Source organism: Thermobia domestica, chromosome 4 (assembly GCF_964235325.1).
Source record: "Thermobia domestica chromosome 4, izTheDome1.hap1.1, whole genome shotgun sequence".
Classification (NCBI taxonomy): Eukaryota; Metazoa; Arthropoda; class Insecta; order Zygentoma; family Lepismatidae; genus Thermobia; species Thermobia domestica.
In genome coordinates, this window is record NC_137457.1 from 242,949,007 (window position 1) to 242,972,034 (window position 23,028).

A 23,028-nucleotide genomic window follows, 5' to 3' on the forward strand; every position below is an offset into this window, starting at 1 on the left:
CATTGTATACCGTGTGTATCAGAAGTCAGGAGCCACAGTCCAACTACATTTTGAGTAAAGATATGAAAAAAATTAAAATAGGAAAGTTGTTGGTTGTTTCTAATCTAATTTTTTTTAAATAACAGCAGCCGTTTAAACTCTATAGTCATAACATAGAAATAAATTATATACTTTCAGCTGATCTAATTAATAATTGTAGGTATGGTAATTAAGAAAATGAAACATTTCATGTAAAATAAGTTTCAATGTCAGGAGTGGGATTCGAACCCACGCCCGGAAGACCGGACTGCGACCTGAACGCAGCGCCTTAGACCGCTCGGCCATCCTGACAACCGTTCATTATCTTCTGGAAGCCCTTGGATTAAGTAAGCTGCATCGCTATTTTTTTTATGAGTCCCAAGCTATTACGTACGTATATAAAGAAATTATCTTTCATATTTATTCCAACAATAATAATAAAATCCTTATTTTAAAGGAAAACCATATCAGTCTGTGAATAACACTGATATGCAACTTTAAATACATTCAAACTTACGTGTTGCATAAACATCTAGGCGAATATATATGCCCCTTTCCAGCTCAGTATTAGCAAACGAAAACCTTCTGAATGCATTCGATTATTACACATTTCTTTTGTGCTTGATAGACACATACATTTGCAAGGATCGAGATGGAAGTATTTATTCCAAATTTCCTACTTCAGGAATCGATAGATTTAAGAGTTCGATTTCTGGGCTTTTGGTATCTATCACCGTTTATCCCGTCACGCATGAGAGATGACATCCTTCAGTGAGCACACTATCCAGGAAAAGGGAAGGAAGCATCCTGGGACCTATAAGCTAGGTACTACCCCGGCATTTCCTTGGTGAAAGAGCAAAACTCAGGAAAACCTCATTCAGGATGGCTCACCTGGAGAAACTTTCTACACTTTTTCGACCGAGTACCCACACCGGGGAACGAATTAGAATCAACAGAATAACTGACCATTTCATTATGGGAAAAACTCCGCCCTAACGCTTATTCTGCTATTAAATAAGAGGATGTGTCTAGATAAAAGAGCAATATCTGTGTGCTTTGCTGTGTTGTCAGGGGAAGGATTCATTTTTTAACAGCAGTAGTCCTATGGAAAAACAACTGAAGAACAGGTATAATGTAAAGGTTAAAAAAAATCCTCAACTACATGAAGTGAAACAGGCAGAAGTATACCGTGTCCCAAATAGTCCGTTAAGACTTTTCTTAATTTATTACACAAAAAATGCAAGTGATATAGCTGCCGTGTATATGTCATATGAACGAGTATATTTTTTTTCTTTTTTAATGTATGAGTTCACAATGCCTCGATAAGCGAACCATGTGTAACACGACCTATGTCTAGACGGTAATTAAATTCTTGCCATACTCGTTGGACCATATCCTGAGAGACAGTGGTAGCAACTTCTTCAAACCTGGACCTGAAGAGTTCTTCTACATTTTCTGGTAACGGTTGCACCTACACACTTTCTTTTATGTAACCACATAAGAAGAAGTCACAGGAAGTTAGATCCAGGAATCTTGGAGGCCACGTGTCGAAAACACTGATCATTTTCCCTGCTCGCCGTATCCAGCGTTGAGATAACTCATTGTTCAGGAATTCACGAACGTCGTGATGATGATGGGGAGGGGCGTCTTCCTGCCGGAATTTGTCAGTATCTTCTTGTATTTGTGGGAACAACCAATGTTGCAACATATCGAGGTATGTACTTCCAGTTACGCGACGCCGACGCCAACGCCTACTGCGGTGAATGTTGGAACTACGAGCATTCCCTGAAAAATAAAACTAAAACATTTGAGATCCTCTTTCATATCACATATACACGATAGCTATATCACTTTAGTTTTTGTGTAATAAAAAAAGAAAATAACCGGACTTTTGGGACACGGTGTAGAGTGAGAACTCCCCAGATGGGTGGGACTGAATAAAAAAAAACTATATAAATATTAGATACTCAAAACCACTGTCAAACTTTTACGTGGTGACATTAAACCTTCCTCCTAACACTTTTGGATTCAAAGTGAGAAAAAGAGGAAAGAAAGAACCTGTTAGTGTATGTATACTATTTACCAGTTTAAAATAAGAACATATGATAACGAAAAAAATAGTAAAAATATATGAGGTGTGCTGTGGGGAGGCGATAGATGAGTACAACGGTCATTTAACGAATTTCAGAACGACGATGAATCTTTTCATTGCGCACCTCTTACGGAATACTCACAAATCACAGGAAGTGAGGTACACACGGCAGTGCAGTTAGAGCAATTAAATTTGATTCTAATTTGAAACAAAATACATAGACACGGCAACGTAAAAGTTTCTTTCAAATTTCACAGGTTAAACTTGCAAACGTCCATGAAATTTGAATCAAACCTACAAGTTGACGGACATCAATCTCCATTGTGAATTTCAAGCAAGCGTGCAGCTAGAAATTTTTTGTTGAGAAGGGTCCAAAGTTTGCGAGTTCAATACTACCAGACATTACTTCTATGTAGGACTAGCAGCGTTCACCCCGCTTCGCTGCGGTCACCCCGGAACGCAATAAACTTTGTTACTTAGATAATTTTTACTTTTTCGCTTTCAAGTGATATGATAAAAACCATAGAAGATTGCAGTAAATCTTAACATTATATCGCCTGTCATTTATGTTAACCCGCCCCGCTTCGCTGCGGTCATCCCGGTGCTGGCATATTGTAAAAGTGTCTGTAAAAATAAGCAAATCAATTAAAAAATTTTAAACAGAAGATTCAAGCTATTTTCCGCTGTATATCGCCTGTCATTTATGTTAACCCGCCGAGTGACACGGTCATGCGGGTTGCATATAAATACGTTTATTTTTACCTATGATGAACTAATAACAAAGGATTTGTACGTTATGGACACTTGAATGGTCAATTATCTCAAGACACTGGTAATTAAAAATTAAAGTGATATGATAAAAACCATCTAGAGTCCAAATCCTAATAACCCCCCAAAAATGAAAGAAATTGGTTCAGCCGTATTAGCGTGATGAGCGGACAAAGGATTTTGTACGTTCTCTTTTATATATATAGATTGAACAGGTAGTATTTTACATTCGAGAAGACAATGAGTAATTGTTAAGTGCTGCCAACTGTACTCTGCGAAAAGAATAATAGAAATAGATTGCTTTTTAACAAAAGAAAGGCTAGAGATGAAGTGAAACATCAAATCATTAGGCTACTTAAATCATTTCATATGCTAAACAAGTATATATATATATATATATATATATATATATATATATATATATATATATATATATATATATATATATATATATATATTATTATGAAGAAAGTACACAAATGTATACTTAGCGGATCCAGACTCGGTGGACCTCCTCGTAGGTGCGCCTCTGGTTAAATGTGTCAAAAGTGACTTACGTATGTTAGAAATCCTTCAAATTTGACGTCTTGAACGTGATTCAAATTTCGTATACCAAAGTTTTTTTTGAAATTTCAATCAATTTTAAAATCACATTTACAGGGACTTTTGGAATTTGGAACGCACTTTAAGTTCAAGTATTGTACTTATTCTGGAGTTGAAGGCAAGTAAAATTGCGATATTTCCTTGGTTCAAGTTTGACTCAAGTTAAAAGCATGAAATTTGATGCGTAAAATATAGGTCAATAGAGAATTAGATTTGATTTAATTAAATTAGATTTGATATTAGATTGGATATTGAAGTCGACAATTACCAAACATGTGAAATATTGGATGAAGCATTCAATTGTAGACTGTCTAAATAATTCGCCAACATTTTTATTATATTGAGATACGGTATAATAAGGGACGATTGGTACTATTATATGGTGAGTAGAGTTGAAACTCAGAAAACGCCACGAGCAATGCCTATTCTTGTTCACTATGAGCATGTCAGGAAAATATCCGTTTTGAACAGAGTGTTAACGTGCAGTTAGAACTGGATTCTTTACGATACTTGACGGCTTGATCATTGTTGGTTGATATCACCTGAATATACTTCTAATTTACACATAAAGGATGAATACTGACAACGAAAACTTTAAACCTCACACAGTACGTAGTAGAGTCTATTACTTTCGAGGAAAGAACTAACTTTCGAACTAACGGCAGTTGTGTGGAAATTTTGAATCTAATCATCGACCATGTGGTGAAGAAGTCGTAGACACGTGGTATGCATAGACAAGAAATTAAGCAGGAAAAATAATGTTCAAACCGAGATACTGTGGTTCTAGAAATTAGTATGAAATAAATATATGGTCACTTATTTAAGTTGCTGACTTCAATTAAAGAAACAAATGCATAGCAAAGAAATATTTACTTAATTTTATATTTGATCTTTCTCCACTACTCACTGAATCCACTACTCACAGATAAACGAAGTCACCCCAAGCGAAGCAGGTGAAAGTTGATAACTAAGACCATGTTTCCATTTTAATGAATCTTGTAGCTGTCATAAAATAAACCTTGCAACCCGATCTTTCTATATACTGCTTACATACTACAACTTCTTGAAAGCAAGAAAGGTATCTCCACCTATGCAGCACTGCACTCTAGTGGACAACTCGTGAACCTCCTCATTAAAAAACGTGTATTTTGGCGCGCTTCTCCTCCCTGTTCAAAAGAATCCGTTGTTTCGGAAGCGGCGAAACTGGTTTTACCTTTATGTCAGCGAGAGGGCGATAGCAGGTAGCAAGCAAGACGTCCCAGAAAGTTGCACATAGTTCAACTCCTTGCAAGATGAAAAAAAAATGTTGTATGATCCTTTCAAGACTATGTTTACATGGAGAAATATGGAAGGGTTTCAAGATTTTTTTTAATGACAGCTGCAAGATTCATTCAAGAACATGCCTTAAAACAACCCATGGTGTCACATGCGAAAACTGATGGTGCACCAATTCTTTGTGGCATTCATTCGTTCTTTCGCCATACGAAAACGAATTTCAATAGTGCATATAGGAAGATGTTTGTCCATATCTGAAACAACCAAAACCACCACTGTATCAAAAGAAAAATTATAAGATGTTTGGTGCTCTTTTCGGAGTATCATTTGTCGTGATCTGTCGCTACCTGAGCAGACAATCAATGCAACTTTGTAGTCGCAGCAGATGGAAAATTCGAGAAACGATAAAGTCAGTGTTCGTACATTACAGACATGTTATTTTCCTACAGAATAAATCGAAGTCACATACTTCTAAGGTCATCCATGATAATATATTCAAACTTGATTGGGGAACGCTAACGAACCACGTCACACGGTCAGATTATCACTTGTTCCATTCGTTAGACAGCTACTTGCGGTTCAATTATTCCAAACCTTCGACAGTGATCCGTACACTGGACAAAAACTGTTTATCACGTTCTGCTCCGGTCCAGTCTCCACGAACGTTGGAGATAGGCCTAGGTGTTGTTGATGGAGAGTATTTCTACTCGTAGTGTTCCATTTGCGTTGTTCTTTTCGTAGTATGATAATCCAATAGAACAGTGCTATTCAACCTTTTTTTCTCGCGTAACCCTAGACACAGTTCGCCATCCAATTGTGAACCCCTGAAGTTGTTTAAAATAAATTAAATCGAAATGAACTTAATAAACTTAATACACATATTCTGTTGGTTAAAAAGGGGGACAATTAGGCCCAACAAAAAGTCAATGAAAAGACTATTTACAGGGGGAATAAAGTGCACTTTTGGAAAAATTAACATGGAAAATTTCAAAACATATGGGAGACATCCAGCCCTATTGAAGGAATTTTTTCCCTTATTCTCTCTGACAATTCACACACTGACGACATTGTTAAAAATTTTAAAAAAATAATAAATAAATAAATAAATAAATAAAGGTTACTTTAGAACTAACCTGTTAATGAGATGACTGAAATTGTTGCCGGGGTGCTAACTCCTCGATTCTTGGTCGAATCTTCAAGACTGCGAGAATCAAAGCTGATTCTGTATTCAAGAATTTTTTGTGCTTTGTTTTTATTGATGTTAATGCAGAGAAACACTTTGCACAAATACGTATGTTGATGGAAATGGAAGAAATTGTGAAATAGCACTGATTATTCAATAAATTTTCCAACTATGATCATTCAATACATATTGAAAATATGATTATTTTAGGATTATGTATCCCCCAGAACTATCTTCGGGTACCCTTAGAGGTATGCGTCCCCCGGTTGAATAGCATTGCGATAGAACGTTTTCGGAATGATTTTCAATAAGGTATAGTCGAAGAAATAGCTATTTTCCACTTCAAAATACGTTTGACAACCTTATACACGCTCAAGGTCAAGAGCTTCACAAGATACTGCAAAATAGGTGCCGTATTGGTTGTGGCATTATGTATTTCCTTCCAGCTAGGCTATATACTGTACAACGAGCTGTGTGTGCCTTACTATCTCTTCCTCTCTGTTACTGGTTGTGTTTGCGAAAATATTGTTGTTTGTTTACCATGTTTTGCATTGGATTTGTCATATTGAATTATCAAAGAAACAGCTTCTTCAAGTGTTTATAAAGTGTGTTAACACAAGAAAATATATCTACTTAATGATATGACGTAATAAAGCGGCTCTTTTCTTCTTTGATTGAAGAGGTAGATGCATTCTTGTTTCGCATTTTGATAATTTTGGATAAGTTCCTCTTTGGAAACTTTGATTTCCTTTCCTCTAAGTTTTCTTTCTTCCTTATTTACATAAGGCGAATAATGATAATAACCAAAGTTAGTTAATTGACTATTAGTTAATCAACCGGAATTTATGTTGTTTCCTTTTTACTATGCCCAGGAAACACACACACACAGAAAATCGACCCTAAGCAGCTTCCAGTGCATATGCCGGGGAGAAGATATTCCTCGGTCATAAATAAATGGCTACAATTCTCGCTTTGAAAGTGGAAGACTGATCTTGGGCTCAGGGCGACAAATCATGTTCGGACCTCACTAAACACCATAAGCCTATGTCTCATATAGCCTTTGAAATGTACCTATTTTGTGGACTTAACAGATAAACGCTATTCGTCGGGACCGTATGCCCTGCAAACTTTTAAACTAAGGTAAAAAATTAACTGAAAAGATTAACTTTATGTAGGCTCTATAACCGATACATTTCATGGTAGCAAGGGAGGAACAAGAAAAATAAAACAGAAACGCAACGCCTACAATCTAAACAAAGAAATATTTTTAGAATAGTAAAGCTGATCTAGGATCTCATGTGCACACAATCGTCTATGTGCACTCACTATGGACAATTCTGTAATAAAGTTATTTTTCAACAAGAACATAATTCGAAATTTTAGAATATTGAGTTATATTTATAGCTCCTCTCTTTCTTCCTTTTGGAGTGCAGGGTGGCTCAGTGGTGGAGTGCTTAACTCTGGTACGCGGAGTTCTAGGTTCGATCTCCGACCAAGTAAGTTTGTGATGGATAACATGGTGTTCGTGGAGTGTCTCGAGGCACTCTTATTTCCTTTCACATTTCCATTCCACCAATTATTCCATCATCATCTATTTGCTTTAATCACGCGTCTCTCGTAGCCTATGCAGGGCATAATCATAGCACGTTAAACTAAAAGATAGCATTTGTCTTTCTCTTGGTGTCACACACACACATACATCTATGTTGCATGGGGGTCACTGGTTTGAGTCCAACTTCCACTAAGTGAGTGTTGTCAATGTTCGAAGTGGGAAAAAAAGCAGAGGCGGTATGTTTTATTATGATTTTGACTCGACATACCGGCTATCGAAATGTTGAAATACAGTGAGGGTATGTTGCCTGAAAGATTGCATTTCTATTTACATAATGACTGAAAACCACTGGAGAGCTTCTGTTTAGTTACAGGGGGGTATGCAGGGACTTTGACCCCTCGCCAACAACTTTCTAAAAAAAATATCCTCTTATATTGAATTATACACAAACATGCTCAAAAATCGAATTTGTTAATAATTCCTTGCGGGAAAGCTCCCGGACTACCCACTTGACTGAGGGGTATTCCAAACACCCGGAAAAATCGCTTCCACAGCAGACAACCCTTAAATCCGCTCATGATCAAAACATGACATTTATATGAATTAAGACAAGAAGACACACACACACGCACATCGAAAGAAACAATTCAATATGGCATATCAAAATATAAACTAGATGAACTTCTTTGAAGACACTTCATTTTAAAAACAAAAGGTAGGAAAAAGATAACAAAAATGTCGATGTTGTCAGCTTAGTAATTATTTCTACTTAAGAAATTTACTCTCCCGTGACAGTATTTCTTGATCACTGAAAACCCAGAGGCGGTATTCCTTAATCACTGAAAAACCAAAGGCGGTATGGCATACCACCACATACCGTCTCACTTCGACCACTAGGTGTTGTGATGGACAAAATCCTTCTCCGTGGGTTTTCTCGGTGTTCTCCCGTTTTCTTTCACTTTCTTCATCCCACCATTATCATCCATTTCATTATCAACGTATTCCTTAGCAGCAGAGCATACTCGTAGACATTAAGGAGACAAACAAACAAACAAAAAGGGGATTAGTGATTTTATGTCTTAGCCTTGGATATTTTTTTCGTTAAATCCCTAATAGTAGGCCTACTGTACAATACAATAAAACACCCCTAAATTAAATTTAAAATTGAAACATCATGCACTGTTAAACAATAAAATGATCAAAATTTTTATTGCTAATATTTAGATACAACCTTCTGCACTAGATGAAATATTTATTTACATGCAACATTGCATATGCGATTATTCAATATTTTGTGCATGCATTTATCATAACTTGCGATGCGGAAATAATTTTCAAGGTTTGCTGCGGCCATCCACAATACAACGGTTTACCTTCGTGTAACGGTAGTAGCTATATGAAGGATTATTTACATCCTATGTCATCGGGAAATACTCTTAATAACCTTGAAGTATAGAGCGTTTCATTGTCTGATTTGTTTAATTTATACATAAATAGGTGATTCAGTAGATCTTCTCATTGATATTAATACACGCGGAAGAATTTTCACATTGAATTCAAATTATGTAATACTCATGCTATGGATGTTGTTTACGCTAATCACTTTCTTTTACTTTCTATTGAGGGGGGTCACGGTGACTCAGTTGTAGAGATCTTACACTCTCGTGCCTGGGGTTCCTAGTTCGATTACCGACCAAGTAAGTTTGTGCTGGACAACATTATGCTCGCGGGTTTTATCGAGACACTCCCTTCTTCTCCGACTTTCTCATTCCACCATTTTTTCCATCATCATTCACTTGCTTTAATTATCGTCTCCCTTAGCCTAACACGCATAATCGCGGGACGTTAAACTCATGGATTTCATTTCTTATTTTCTGTTATTAACTCAATAACAACAACAACAAATGGAAATTTTGAGTAACTTCAAATACCATTAAATGAACTAATTAACAGTTTCCCGAACTATCCTACACATAAACAGTCTTATGGAACGGCACTGCTCGTCTGTCTGTCAACGAGTATAAGAACTAAACGGTAAGGGACATTTAGAAGTTTTTTTTTTTTTTTTTTTTTTAAATCGGTTCAGTTCCCAAGAATAGGTTCCATGCCATCTGCTAACCCTTTACTGAAACCTGAAGTGGTAGAATTTCACGGTTTCCGATTTCAGCATCCCCATAGACCAAAATCGGTAGCGGATGGCGATGAACGGATTTTTGAAATTCATTCAGTGCTTCAGCAAAAGAAAATATCTTCATCCACATCTCTTTAGTGAAATCGGAAGTGGTAAAAATTTACTTCTACTTCTGGTTTTCAATATTGATCTCCATACAGCAGAAACAGTAAGAGATTTCGAAAAACGGTTTCTTGTAATCAAGTTAGGATTTCAGCATTATATTCCATCTATTCCGTCAACTCTGTACACAAACTGAAAATGATAGAAATAAATCTTTTCTTGTTTCAACACTGATCGCCATAGAGCGAAAACGGTAACAAAGAGCAACACGCGGTTTTCCGAACATGATTGAACGTCTCAAAGAAAGAGAGAGACTATCTTCATTTGCATCTTTCTGCTAAGACCAAAAATGGCGGAAATTTACTAAAGCTTCCAATTTTAATATCCTTTAGACGCCGAAGGACTCAACTGTTGCGACAATATTTTAAACCTTAACAGCTCACCAACTAATTATTTTAGAAAATAATTTTGATTCAATGTATTCTTCAAGTCTTCAAGGGTGAAGGTTGCCACCAACATGCAATGTATCTACTGTATGTGGGTGGCACCACGGCGGAGTGAGGAGAGTGTAAAGTTCGAGGTATTTTTTACTTCAGGTTTCTTTTGGTTGTGGGGCATTCCCCTCTTGGGAGTATTGTCATAAAAATGTGTATGTGAAGCAATGAAGTAGTCCATTCACGCTGAATACAATGCAAAAGCACTTGTTGCTTGTATGGAGGGGGGATTAGGGGACGGGCAAAGTTGGCCAATCTTTTACTTAGCTTACATTTATTTTCTGTACGGTTCCATGTAAGACAAGATATCTTTTCACTGAGTTGGTCTAGAAGTATAATTCTTGTTTCTATATTTTTTACAAACAATATTGAAAAAATAGTGTGCATATAACGTGGTATTATGGTAAGAGGGGGGAGGAGAATCTCGAACATCAAATTCAATGACTTGTTCTCCTACACACAAATTGTTACAGAACGTTAGGAATTTTGTTTTGAATTTTTATCTCGCTTTGTATAGCAGCTACTATTTTTATATTATTGTCACACATTATTTCCTACATATTATTATATTGACTACACATTAGCTTCATTGTGTCAGCCTAGAGTGAATATAAGGTTTGCCAGGGTCCCACGAATTCTATTTTTTTTTATATTTTTAGGATTTTTGTTTGTTCTTCTTCTTCTTCTTACCTCCTCCTTCTTCTACGAATAGGATGATAATTGCACAAATGGTACCTCGTTGGAATCAGTGTTCCACATGTTTTTCAACGAGATATCAAATCATTACCCTGTGATAGTGAGAAGGGTCACCAGGGCCTCCAACGTGAATGTCTACTATTTCATTCAAATCCCCGCCTGGTGGTGTACAAAGGATATTGCTTTCCATTGAAAAAAAATAGATACCAAAAAATAGATTTTTTGAAACCGATTCAGCATCCCAACAATGTGTTAATCTTCTATTCAAATCCGAAATACTAGAAATTAACTTCATATAGCAAAAACTGCGAGGTGGCAAGAAATGGTTTGCATGATTTAGAAGTCTACTGTAGCGGGGCTTCGGTGACTTAGTGGTGTGTGTAGCCGAGTCATCTGAAGACCTCTACCCTAGGACGTAAAATTAGAAATTTCATTTCATTTACAGAATCAATTTAGAATATTCAATTGAAGAAATAGATTGAGTAGTGTTGGCAACTTCAGTTAGTTTTTACTTCTTGAGTAGCTTGAATGTTTTGTGCTGAATGAAACAAGTAAAATTGAGAAAAATATGTCTGTATATAAGACTTATACTGGATATATGATTACAGAATTGCACATTCTTCCTAAAATATTTATACACATAAGAATTTAAAGAATGTCTTTAAAGTAAAACATCACGTGAAGCTCCAACGTCATGGAATGATTTTGTGACGGGAGAGGAGGTGCAAAGACAGTTTCACACCATTACGGATGTGACTACTCTATTGTAGAACTGTAGAGTCGCCACTGATTTTGAACTAATAGTGTATCTTGAAGGGAACGAAATGAACTGGATTTCTAAGACCACAAAGAAAAATTTACGCAATTCAGAATAGACTTAACTTTCATTCCCCACATGCAATTTTGAACCATACACGGAAAGAAAACATCCTGTAATCATGAAGTGCCCTACGTTAATCTGGTTACTTCCAGACCAAGTGGGCAACCGTAGAATCACCATACAGCGAATGTAGAGTCAACTGGAGGACACATATGTACCTACCTACCAGGGTTGTTTTGTTTAAAACAAAATGTTTAAAAGAAATGATTAAAACTTGCTTTAAACAATGATTTTGTTTAAAACAAATTGTATATACGTTTTAAACATTTTGTTTTAAACACGTGTATTTTTTAAGACTTGTTTTAAACATATTTTTATTTTTATTTTATTTTATTTTTGAGAAAAAATCTGCCAGAGAAAGAAAATTGTCAAAAGTGCTCCCCATTCAGAAGACTATTTTCTTCCCATGTGAATGTTTTGATTTGTCGTGGCTACAGCAGATCAATATGGTGATCTACAATTTGTTTTGTCTCTTTTTTTCCTTATTTTTAACGTATATTGTATTCTTTAAATGCTCCTCAGTTAACTTGTGAGAAAGTTACGTAGTAGAAGGTTGGTCTACTTGTAGAACTGATATAAAAAAATAAATAAAATAATTATAATGGAAACAAATTTTTGTTGTATTCAGAAAACAAACAAAAGATTATTTGCTGAATTGCTGTTTTGAAGTTAAAATATCGCAGGCATTCGTTGATACAGTACATGTTGGTTCTCAGTCTCCGTATAACATGGAATTGTTTAACATGAGTTTAACGGGGACAAAAAAGGATATCATTTGGAGCAAAATTATTAGGGATGGTATCGACACGAGACGAGACGAGACTTTGTACAGTCTCGGTCTCGTCTCGGTTGATAAGTAACGGTCTCGGTCTCGTCTCGAGTAAAAAATCACCGTCTCGGTCTCGATCTCATCTCGGTCAACAGATGCTTGTCTCGATCTCGGTCTCGGTCTCGAGTACCAAGTCTCGGTCTCGTCTTGAAAGTCTCGAAAGTCTCGAAATAAATAGTGTGAAATTAAAATAGTGAAAGTATTATTCTCGTATAGTCTGTCGTTTCCGCTTATTTTTTCATTTCACTTTGACTTAGAATTATGGTATGGTGTACCTCTTCATAGCTAATTTGCTAGTGCTAATGCTTTCCATGTGTGTATTCCAGTTTCGATGATCAGTGGGTATATCACCCTAAAACCCTTAACCCATATTTCACTTTCAGCAATAGAATCTGTCTCATATAGCCTCAGAACTGCCTATACAATTAAACTCTACTAAATTAACTCCAGTACTATACAGTAGTTCATTTCTTTCCTTTGAATCCGAATTGTTCCAATACCTCCTAACGGATAACGCAACACATAGCAGCACGAATGTGGATCTATTAAATCGTACCGAAATTTATATTTTACAATTTCTCATTTATTATTTAATACATTCTGCATTGACTGCCATTTTAAAAAAAGGAATATAACGTTCATTATCTTAACAGATAGGGTAAATTATTACTACAATATACGTATTTTGTTTCAAATTGATGAAATGCTTTATTACCGTTTCACATCTCCGTGTTTAATTGACACTTTAAAACACGAACATCCTGAACCTTTTGGTGGGAACTACTACACTCATCTTTGCTATGTGAGGTCTCGAGTTGGATCACAAAACAAGTTAGATTCAAAGTCCGATGTTTCGCATAGTTTGCGTCTCATTTTAAGTGCATTCTGTTTCTTATACAAGTTCATAATGTCGTAATTCATTACGTAAGCACATATCCAGTGCCGTAGCATAGATTAATCTTATTACTGAGCTCTTAACGGTGCATGTAATCTTTATTCGAGAAAACTAATCGTGCGTTCATAACGTTGAAATTTTATATTGATTGAAAATTACTTGCGAAACTTGAACATATATATCATATAAGTATATAGGTGATTCGAGTTATTTGTATCTATTTTTTTTTTTTTTTTTAAGTTTTGCTGCAACATGATGGATTGAATAGTCAAATATATTTTTTTTTTCGCTCTACGACTTTCATTAAATTTTGGATCCATTTTTACCCTACCTTACCTAGTAAAAGTTATATATATGGGTCTATAAAGTGTACAGAGGTAGACTATGCTAAGTCACTTTTTGGTCGAAATTGAGTTAACAATACTTTTTTAATAGACTATATTCTTTCTAGTCTAACTATAGAGGTCTGAAAGCATCTTACTACTTTGTAACTACTTAGTAAGTTTCAAAAACAGTACTATAGGTCTTAGTTGAGAAACCGGATTTTCGCTTCTCTAAAATTACGAAATTATGACTTGGTTTTATTTACCTCCGAGGTCCAAATATAATAATATCATTACCATCATCATAATCAACCATTATCAATCCATTGCTGGATGAAGGTCTTTCCAATTCTTCTCCAACAACTATCTAACTTGGACAATTCTTTTCCAGGTTACTTCTCAGTGGTGCTTGATTTCGTCACACCTTCTTGTATGCGGAGGTTTCCTAGACTGTTTTTGTCTCGTGGTATCCAGTCTAGAATTGTTTTCGTCCGTCGATCTTAATTTCCTCTTGCAATACGTGCAGCACATTTTACAGTTCATATTAAATTATTTCATTAGCACCATCAGTATTCATTTCTATATATTTGGGCTACAAATAGTTCGAATTCGCTACTTTCGGAGTGCAGACACGTTACTTTTTAATCTTCGGATCTGGCAACACTGACTGGATGATTTAAATCAACACAATGTGAGGACCCCCATTTCGTCTAGCGGCTAGCACGCTTGATTTCGGTTCGCGTGGTCCCGAGTTAGATTTCCGGTAGGGGTAAAGTTGAACGACTGAAGTGGTTCGGATTCCACTATAATCATTAGCTCCACGTCTCCTTTAGCCGCCCTAGCACAAATGTGGGACGTTAAACTAAAACAAAACAAAACAAGAATGAATACTGTGTATTACTAACTGTAAGTCCTTGAATAATTGCATATAGCTATATGGTATGGATCGAGTTTGAGGTGGTCGGTGGTCAAACTAAAACAAGTGAAATGTAATTAGGGTGTAATTAGAACTTTTAATTAAGCACGGTCTTAATATAAAGTGTACACCAGGCCTAAGGCTTAGGGGAAACAACTAGTGCAGGGGCGGATCCAGGGGGGGGGCGATCGCCCCCCCAAGAGGAAACTTTCTTATTTTATATTTATAAATAAAACACATCCCAAAGTTTGGAGCCCTTAAAAGTACCTTACCTTACCTTACCACTTGGCGCTACAGCCCTGGGTGGGCTTTGGCCTCTTCCACTATTTGCCTCCACTCTTCCCGATCTTTGCATTTTTCTTTCCATCCTCGAACCTTCAGTTTTTCCAAATCACTTTCCACATCGTCCAGCCATCTGGTTTTTGGCCTTCCTTTTCTTTTGCTGGAGTAGAGTCTTTCTTTCATGATTTTGTATGGCATCCTGTCGCTGTCCATTCTTATTACATGTCCCAGCCACCTTAGTCGATTCGATTTTATAAATCTGACTATATCCTGATTCTCTATTATGTCGTTGATCTCTTCGTTAGTTCTGATTCGCCAGGTTTCTTGTTCTTTAATTGGTCCGTAAATTTGCCTTACTATTCTCCTTTCGAAAGTTCTGAGTTTTTTCTCGATTTCTTTTGTCAGTGGCCATGTTTCGGAGCCGTATGTTACTACTGGTCTTATTAACGTTTTGTATATTCTCATTTTTGTTCCCCTACTTGTGTTTTTACTTTTTAGTAACTTCATATTTGCGCAATATGCTTTGTTGCCTAGTTGTATTCTCTCCTTTACTGTATCTTTTATGGAGTTTTTATCTGTGATTATTAGGCCTAAATATTTAAACTTGTCTACTTTTTCAAATTCTTTACCTTCTATTATGATTGATTTTTGATTTCTTTCTGTTGCGTACGCTGTTATTACCATGTACTTTGTTTTCTTTATATTAGTTCGCAGTCCTATTTTGTTAACCTCTTTTTCTAGCTGTGTGTATGTTTTCCTCATGTCTCTCTCTGTGCGTGTTACTATGGCTATATCATCGGCATAGGCGCATATTTGTGTGGTTTTCGTGAATATTGTTCCTCCTTTATATATGTTGCAGATCGCGGCGTGCAGTGCTATTATGAACAATGTTGCGGATAAGCTGTTACCCTGTTTCACTCCTTTATAGTACTTGAATTCTTCGCTTAGACTGTCTTCTACATATTTTTACTTTTGCTGAGGTTTCCTCTAATGTCATGTGTGTGAGTTTTATCAGTTTCCCAGGTATCTTGAATTCCTTCATGGCTTTTATTAGTTGCTTTCTGTTCACGCTGTCAAATGCTTTCTCATAATCTACAAATAGGATATGCAATTTTACTCCGTGTTCATAGTGTTTTTCAATGATCTGCTGCAATGTGAATAATTGGTCTGTTGTGCTTTTATTAGGTCTAAACCCGCATTGATATTCTCCTAGTATCTTCTCAGTGTGTTTCTTTATTCTTTCATTGATTATCCCTGTGAGAACTTTATAAGTTGTGTTTAACAGCATGATTCCTCTGTAATTGGAGCATTCAGTTTTATCTCCTTTTTTGTGTAATGGTATGATTATTCCTGTTTTCCATTTTTCTGGTATCCTTTCTTCTTCCCATATTTGTTCTATCAGCCTATGTATTTCTTCTTTCATTCGGGTTCCGGAGTGTTTTAGCATTTCCGCTACTATTTCGTCTTCACCTGGTGATCTGTTGTTTCGTAGTTTTCTGATGGCTTTATCCACTTCTTCTTTTGTAGGTTTATTCTCATTGTCATCACTGTCTGTATTATCTGTCTCTTGCTGAGTTCCTTCCTTACTGGAGCTGTTCTGTTCATCAATTTCACCATATTGTGTTTGGAAATATTCTACCCATCTCTGTAGTATCTTCTGTTCATCTCCTATCAGTTCTCCACTTTTATCCCTGAATCCTATGTTTCTTGTTAAGTAGTCTTTGTTTATTCTCTTTATTGCTGCATAACACTTTCTTGCTTCATTTTGTGTGCTCAATGCTTCTATTTCTTGTATTTCACGTTTCATTTTTTCCCTCTTCTTTCTTCTGCACATTTTATTAGCTTCTTTTCTTAGCTCTCTGTACCTTTCATAGTTGCCTCGTGTTTCTCTCTGTAGCAATTTTTGTCTTGCTTTATTCTTTCTGTCTATTATATCCTTACATTCTTCGTCGTACCAGTCTCTAGTCTCTTCCTTGTGTTTCTGTCCGATTGTATTATCTGCTGCTTCTTTCAGCGCCGACTCTACCCTTTCCCATTTTTCTTCTATTGTTGTTCTCTCGTTTGTTTCCCTATTTTGCACTATTTTGTTTATTTCTTTTTCATATGCTTGTGTGTTCTCTTTTGTTTCAAATTTATCTACGTTCCACTTTTTTCTTACTTTCTTTTGAGTGTTTTGCATCTTGCTTATTTTTTCTTTGAGTTTGACTTTAACTAGAAAGTGATCAGTGTCGCAGTTATATCCTCTGTGTGATCTTACGTCCGTTATCGATGTAGCATGTCTTTGGTTGGTGATGACGTGATCTATTTGGTTTATAGTATTGTTATCTGGCGATTTCCATGTTCCAAGGTGTATTTTCTTGTGTGGGAAGTAGGTGCTTTTTATGGTCATTCTGTTTCGTATTGCAAATTCTTTTAGTAGTTTCTTATAGTAGTAACCATTTTGGTTACTTTCATCGTGGAGTGAATATTTTCCAGTAACTTTGTCAACCGTGTCTTTATTTCCTATTTTCGCATTGAGGTCTCCTAGAATTATCACCATGTCGTATTTGGCTATCTTGTCACATGTTCTCTCCAGTAAATCATAAAATTCTTCTTTTTCTTTTTCACCTTTTTCTTCTGTTGGAGCGTGTACTGATATTAAGGTTATATTTCTGAATTTTCCTTTGATCCTTAATGTGCATATGCGTTCATTTACTGGATTGAATTGCAATACGCTTTTTCTTATTTCTTTCCGTATTATGAAGCCTGTACCATATTGTCCTGTTCTTGTGGGTGTGCCACTGAAGTAGACTGTGTAGTTCTTCTTATCTATTCTTCCATGGTTGTGCCACCTTATCTCTTGAATTGCGGTGATGTCTATTTTGTGCTCTGTGACTTCGTTTGCTATTTCTTCCATTTTTCCAGGTAGTAACATTGTTTGTACATTCCAGGTTGCCAGTATCAGGTCCGTTTTCTTTCTCCCGTCGTCTCCATTCTTCTGTCCTATCCGAGGCAATGGTGTAGTTTTCTGAACATCTTGTTTTTCCGAGACAAGGTTGTTAGCCCTGCGCCCAACCCCCAACCTGGAGGACCAGGAGTTTTCTGTCAGGGTCGTCTTCCCTTAGCCTTTATAGGTCCTCCTACCAACTGCAAGGCAGCAGTGCTGATTTGGTCCGCCCCGAATTTTTCGGTACCTGCTATATCTAGCAGGCCTTCCCCAATCCGCCACCTGGGGAGGCGCCTGGTAGGAGTTCAGCTTCTCCCCCAGGCCTTAAAAGTAGCAGTATGATAACCCACCGCCCCCAGAAGTCGGTCCTGGATCCGCCCCTGAACTAGTGTTACTGAAAATGTATCAGTTACATTTAATTTCAATTACAATTTGCATTTACATGTATTGCTGGAACGAAGACTTAAACATTAACATTATAAGTAGCCCAAAGACTATGAAAAACGTCGTCTCTTGAAAGCATTCTTGCACCATAAAACAAATTACGAGTACCTAATTCTAAAATATTTTGCAGTTTATCTACGTTATTTGCACATATTTAGAATAATATTTAGCAATAGGGCTATATTTAAGTGGGCAACACTGCTTAAAATAATGTAACTGCGACTTGTGATTAAAACCACCAAAAAATATTGTTGTAATGTTATAGAAGCAAAGGAAAGCAATAATCATTATAAAAATTTAATACAAATACGTCATTTTAAGCAGTATGCAATCACTACTAATGTGTTTGGATCTCTGTAACGATTTGAAATAATTGTTGTAAATGGCGTTATAAGCATTTAAGTCTTTTGGAAGCATCTACATGATGAGACGTATGTCAGCGCGTTTTCGAAGTAAAGTCTTTAGAAACATTTAAATTTTCCGTTTCTTGTAACTTTGTTCCTTCATTCATTCGAAATATATTATACCATGATCATAGCATTTGACGCTAAGTTACAGTTGATGCGCATTGCACCGGCCATGCCATTTGAGTTATTAGAGATCTCCAAAATGTTGATGTTAGTAATGCTCTGTTGTTCTTTGTTACACTAAATAATGTATGGGCTATTGTGGTTTTGTTAAATAACTAAATTAGCAATATGTAATACTTTACGTAGCGCAATTTGAGAAAATACGTTTGTAAACATTGTTCTAAAATTGCATTGTTCGACAAATTTGTTTCGCATTTCAATTGATTCATTTTTGCATCAAACCATTGCCTGCAATCAAAATGGAAGATACCATTTAACAAGAATTTTACATGCTTTATCCCATTAACTAACTAACTCTATGGCCTATGGAACCCAGAGGTTCAATGCCGCATTCACAAAAGCTCTCCATTGACTTCTATTCTTAGCTCTTCATTGATTTTATCCCATTACAAAGACATTTATCCCTTATAAAAACACATTTCAAATAACTTTGTTTCGTAGATACAATTTGCAAAAACTAAGGCTCCCATTTGCAATTTCACCGATCCTTCCCGCTTCACTCACGGAGTGAGCTTAGGATAAATTTCTAGAAGTTAGATTTCTTCCTTTCCATTATGGCACTTTCACTCTAATCATCTTTTCGACTGTTGCGACATTCCCGAGTTATAGAATGATAAATACCCTCTGTGATTTCCTATTCGAATATTTGTTCTGGTGTTTTCATATTAGTGATACTGGACGTTTTATCTGATGCAGGTACCATGTCTTGGTTGTAATTTTGAAAACGGTGACCCATATGAACATTGAACAATCTTTTGCAACAGCACTCTTTAGTTTTTAAAGATATATCGAACGAGATATCACTCACCCCATGTTTCCATTTACAATTTTGAAATTGCGCCCTGGGCCCCCATGAAGGGTGGCCCTGGAAGCCTCCGCGACAATATCAATCAATGTGCCACATGACATTTTCTATTTGAGTTTTTGTTCGGTTCATTTATGTTCAACCCTTTTCATATTAGTGGTACTGCACGTTTTACTGTATCTGATAGAGGCAACATGTCTTGGCGGCCATTTTGAATACAGTGCCCGATATGAGAGATCTTTTGCCACAACGCTTTTTAGTTTTTAAAGATCTATCGAACAAGGTACCACTCACCCCTTGCTTCCATTTAAAATTAAAGTTGGGCCCCGGGAACGTATGCGGGAGAGAGAGAGAGAGAGAGAGAGAGAGAATTCTATTTGCATCAGCAGTGGATTTTGTTTCGGGGGAGGCTTGAAGAACGAGTAAGAAACATTTGTGTTGTACGTGCAATGTAAAAAATGATCATAAATTTCTTTCGGGAGGGGTTTGAGCCCGATAACCACCCCCCTAAATACGCCACTGTACATCAGTCAACCGTTCTCATATTATCTGACACAGCAACGAAAGAAATTTTGAGTGAAGGCAATTTTAGTATCTATTAATATTCGAGACGAGACCGAGACTTTCGAGACTGACCTAAGTCTCGTCTCGGTCTCGTCTCGATTTATAGAGGTCTGTCTCGGTCTCGGTCTCGTCTCGGTATTTCAAAGTCCGTCTCGGTCTCGGTCTCGTCTCGGTATATAAAAGTTCGTCTCGGTCTCGGTCTCGTCTCGATAATTCGAGACGAGACCGAGACGAGACCGAGACTAGTCTCGGTCTCGGTACCATCCCTAAAAATTATTAAAGTAACTGAAACTCCATCAAATAAGAAAACGACCATACGAGCTCGTTGCAAAACGTGTAAGAAAGAAATAGTTGGTTTACTTCAAAGAATAAAGATTCATTATGAAAAATGCAATTCTTGAAAAACTGGGAACCCAAACAAATGGTAAAAGTGTTGATTCGAAAATTGCTTCCGATAATTCTAACATCAGTGGTGTGGTTGAGATGCAACTGGAAACTTCAGGCAAGAATTAATTTTGTATCAACAATATTTCTTTCATTATATTTTGAAAATTTTATTTCGCCCCTCTTCCCCACCTCAGTTCTAAATTTTCTTAACAACTTTACATCTTGGCATAGCTTGTATGAAGGGACCAGGCGAGAAAGCGCAAGTTATATGGCAGTCGCCCGCGTAACTAACCATTAAAGCGTGATACGTATTGTAAGATCAGTGCCAAACGTCAGTGTCTGGAACAATTTAATCTCAATTTGTTCGTCTATCTGTATATATACACCACGCTACAAGGTGCAATTTTCGGTCTTTTAACTGAATTTTGAGGGTAGAGGCACGAGAGTTTGAATTCGCTCTATAGATTTTGACTGCGATCGGACGTAAAATTTCAACATTATTGGTTCGCATCAGGCCCGTAGCCAGCCCAAAATTATAGAGGGGGGCCGACAGAAGTTAGGCAGGGCCCGATCCAACCATATTATCGTTCATTACCGTTTATTGTAGTTCATTTGCAAGCCTACCGTGAAAATTTTAGGGGGGAAGCAAAATTTTAGGGGGGCCTGGCCCCCTAGACCCCCGTGGATACGGGCCTGGTTCGGATCACATTTTAAACAAAAAGTCCTGTCTCACATAATCTTGCTACTGATGCAAGATTTTAGTAAATCAAACTAAACAAACTAATTTTATGCGTTTCGAACGAACTTGGGTTGCAGGATAAATTTGGCTCCAACTCAGTTTTTATAAAATATTTTTAGATATGGGGTGCTCAGAGCATGAGGGATCCAAGTCCATTTTCAGAAAAGTTCACTTTGCTCAGCAAACGTAGCATCTTCGTAGCCAAGGGTACGAAATAAATGAAACAAAAACCACGTGAAAGGGTGTGGATTAGAGTTTTATAGAACAACCGCTAGACAGAGGGCGTTGACTGGATGGGGGAGGAGAGCTAATCTCCCCTCCTTGCTCATAAATTTAAGATATTAACATTATATTGTGTACGCTGCAGCATGGGAATGATTAACAAGTCAAGCTCCGAATACCATAGCCAATGATGCATAACTACGTTAAATAAATGCAGGGTACGCCCAAAAGAACACACCGACAGAAAAAGTCATATTTTCACAACCATGAATCTGAGAGAAAAGAAAGAAAAACTACATGAGAAGATGTAATCTAGAATTTTATATGATTGCCGCTAGAAAAGGGTGTTCGCTTAGAGGTCATCCGCCCCTTACCCTGAATTTGAGATTTCAGGAGCAGTAATGCAGATTCAGAAACCTTTTGCTGAGCAGAGTCAAACATAAAAAATTTGAAGTCCTTATACCGAATAAATTCGGAATTTGATCAGTTATAATCTATTTCCATTGGCCGTAAGGAGCTATAGGTCTATATTGCTCTCTTATATATTTTTTTGGCTGAAGGATACCAAAGTTGGCTCTACTTTCGAGTTTCGAGCCTGCTTAAAATTCTGCAAATTAGGCCTAAGCGACTTTCCAATTTAATCATTTGTATGTTCTTCGTATTCATTCGGTATAAGGACCTCAAACTTGTTCTGTTGGACTTTGCTTATCAAAAGATTTCTGAAACTGCCTTACTGCCCCAAAATATGAAATGCACAGTGAGGATGGGGCGGTTGCCCTCCTCTCCCATTGACACCCCTGTCTAGCGACTGTCATATGAAACTATTCCACGCCCATTCGCATGGTTTTAGTTACATTTGTTTTGGACTCTTGTCTGCGAAGATATTACGTTTTGAAATATAATTGATTTGCAGAGCAAAAGTGAACTTTATTGAAGTTGGATTTGGATCCATTGTGCTGTGAACGCCCGAAACAATACCTTTCTTCAGTAAGTTATTGGCTTAAAAAACAACCAATTACATAGGCTTGCAGAAAATATTCTAAAGTTAGCACGTGAAGTGTGTTTCAAACATTACTTTTCGAAAATTTATTATTTTAAAATATTTTTATTATCATCAGTGTTCTGAAATAGTAATCAAATTTTGCAACAAAAATTTCACTCGTCTCCACGAAACGCGATCTTAGACCCCAAAAGGCATAACTAGAAAACTTTTAAAGCAGTAACTCCGAAATGACTTGTTTTAGGGCTAAAATAACCACACAAGCGTTTCTGATAAAATTCTAGCCTTAAAACATGTTACATGACTTCCTTT

At 36.7% G+C, this 23,028-nt stretch overlaps 1 protein-coding gene and 1 non-coding gene across 2 annotated transcripts; both read right to left on the reverse strand.

The window, feature by feature from the left end:
* Window positions 1-246: 246 nt before the first annotated feature.
* Window positions 247-330, reverse strand: TRNAL-CAG (transfer RNA leucine (anticodon CAG)). Its single transcript has one exon. It is a non-coding gene; the product is annotated as a tRNA-Leu (tRNA).
* A 15,631-nt stretch (window positions 331-15,961) lies between these two features.
* On the reverse strand, window positions 15,962-17,935 carry LOC145683081 (uncharacterized). Its single transcript, XM_081754439.1, has 2 exons — window positions 17,488-17,935; window positions 15,962-17,118 (listed from the first exon to the last, which is right to left on the reverse strand). Exons 1-2 carry the CDS (start codon window positions 17,933-17,935, stop codon window positions 15,962-15,964), a joined length of 1,605 nt encoding a protein of 534 aa, XP_081610565.1.
* Window positions 17,936-23,028: the final 5,093 nt, after the last annotated feature.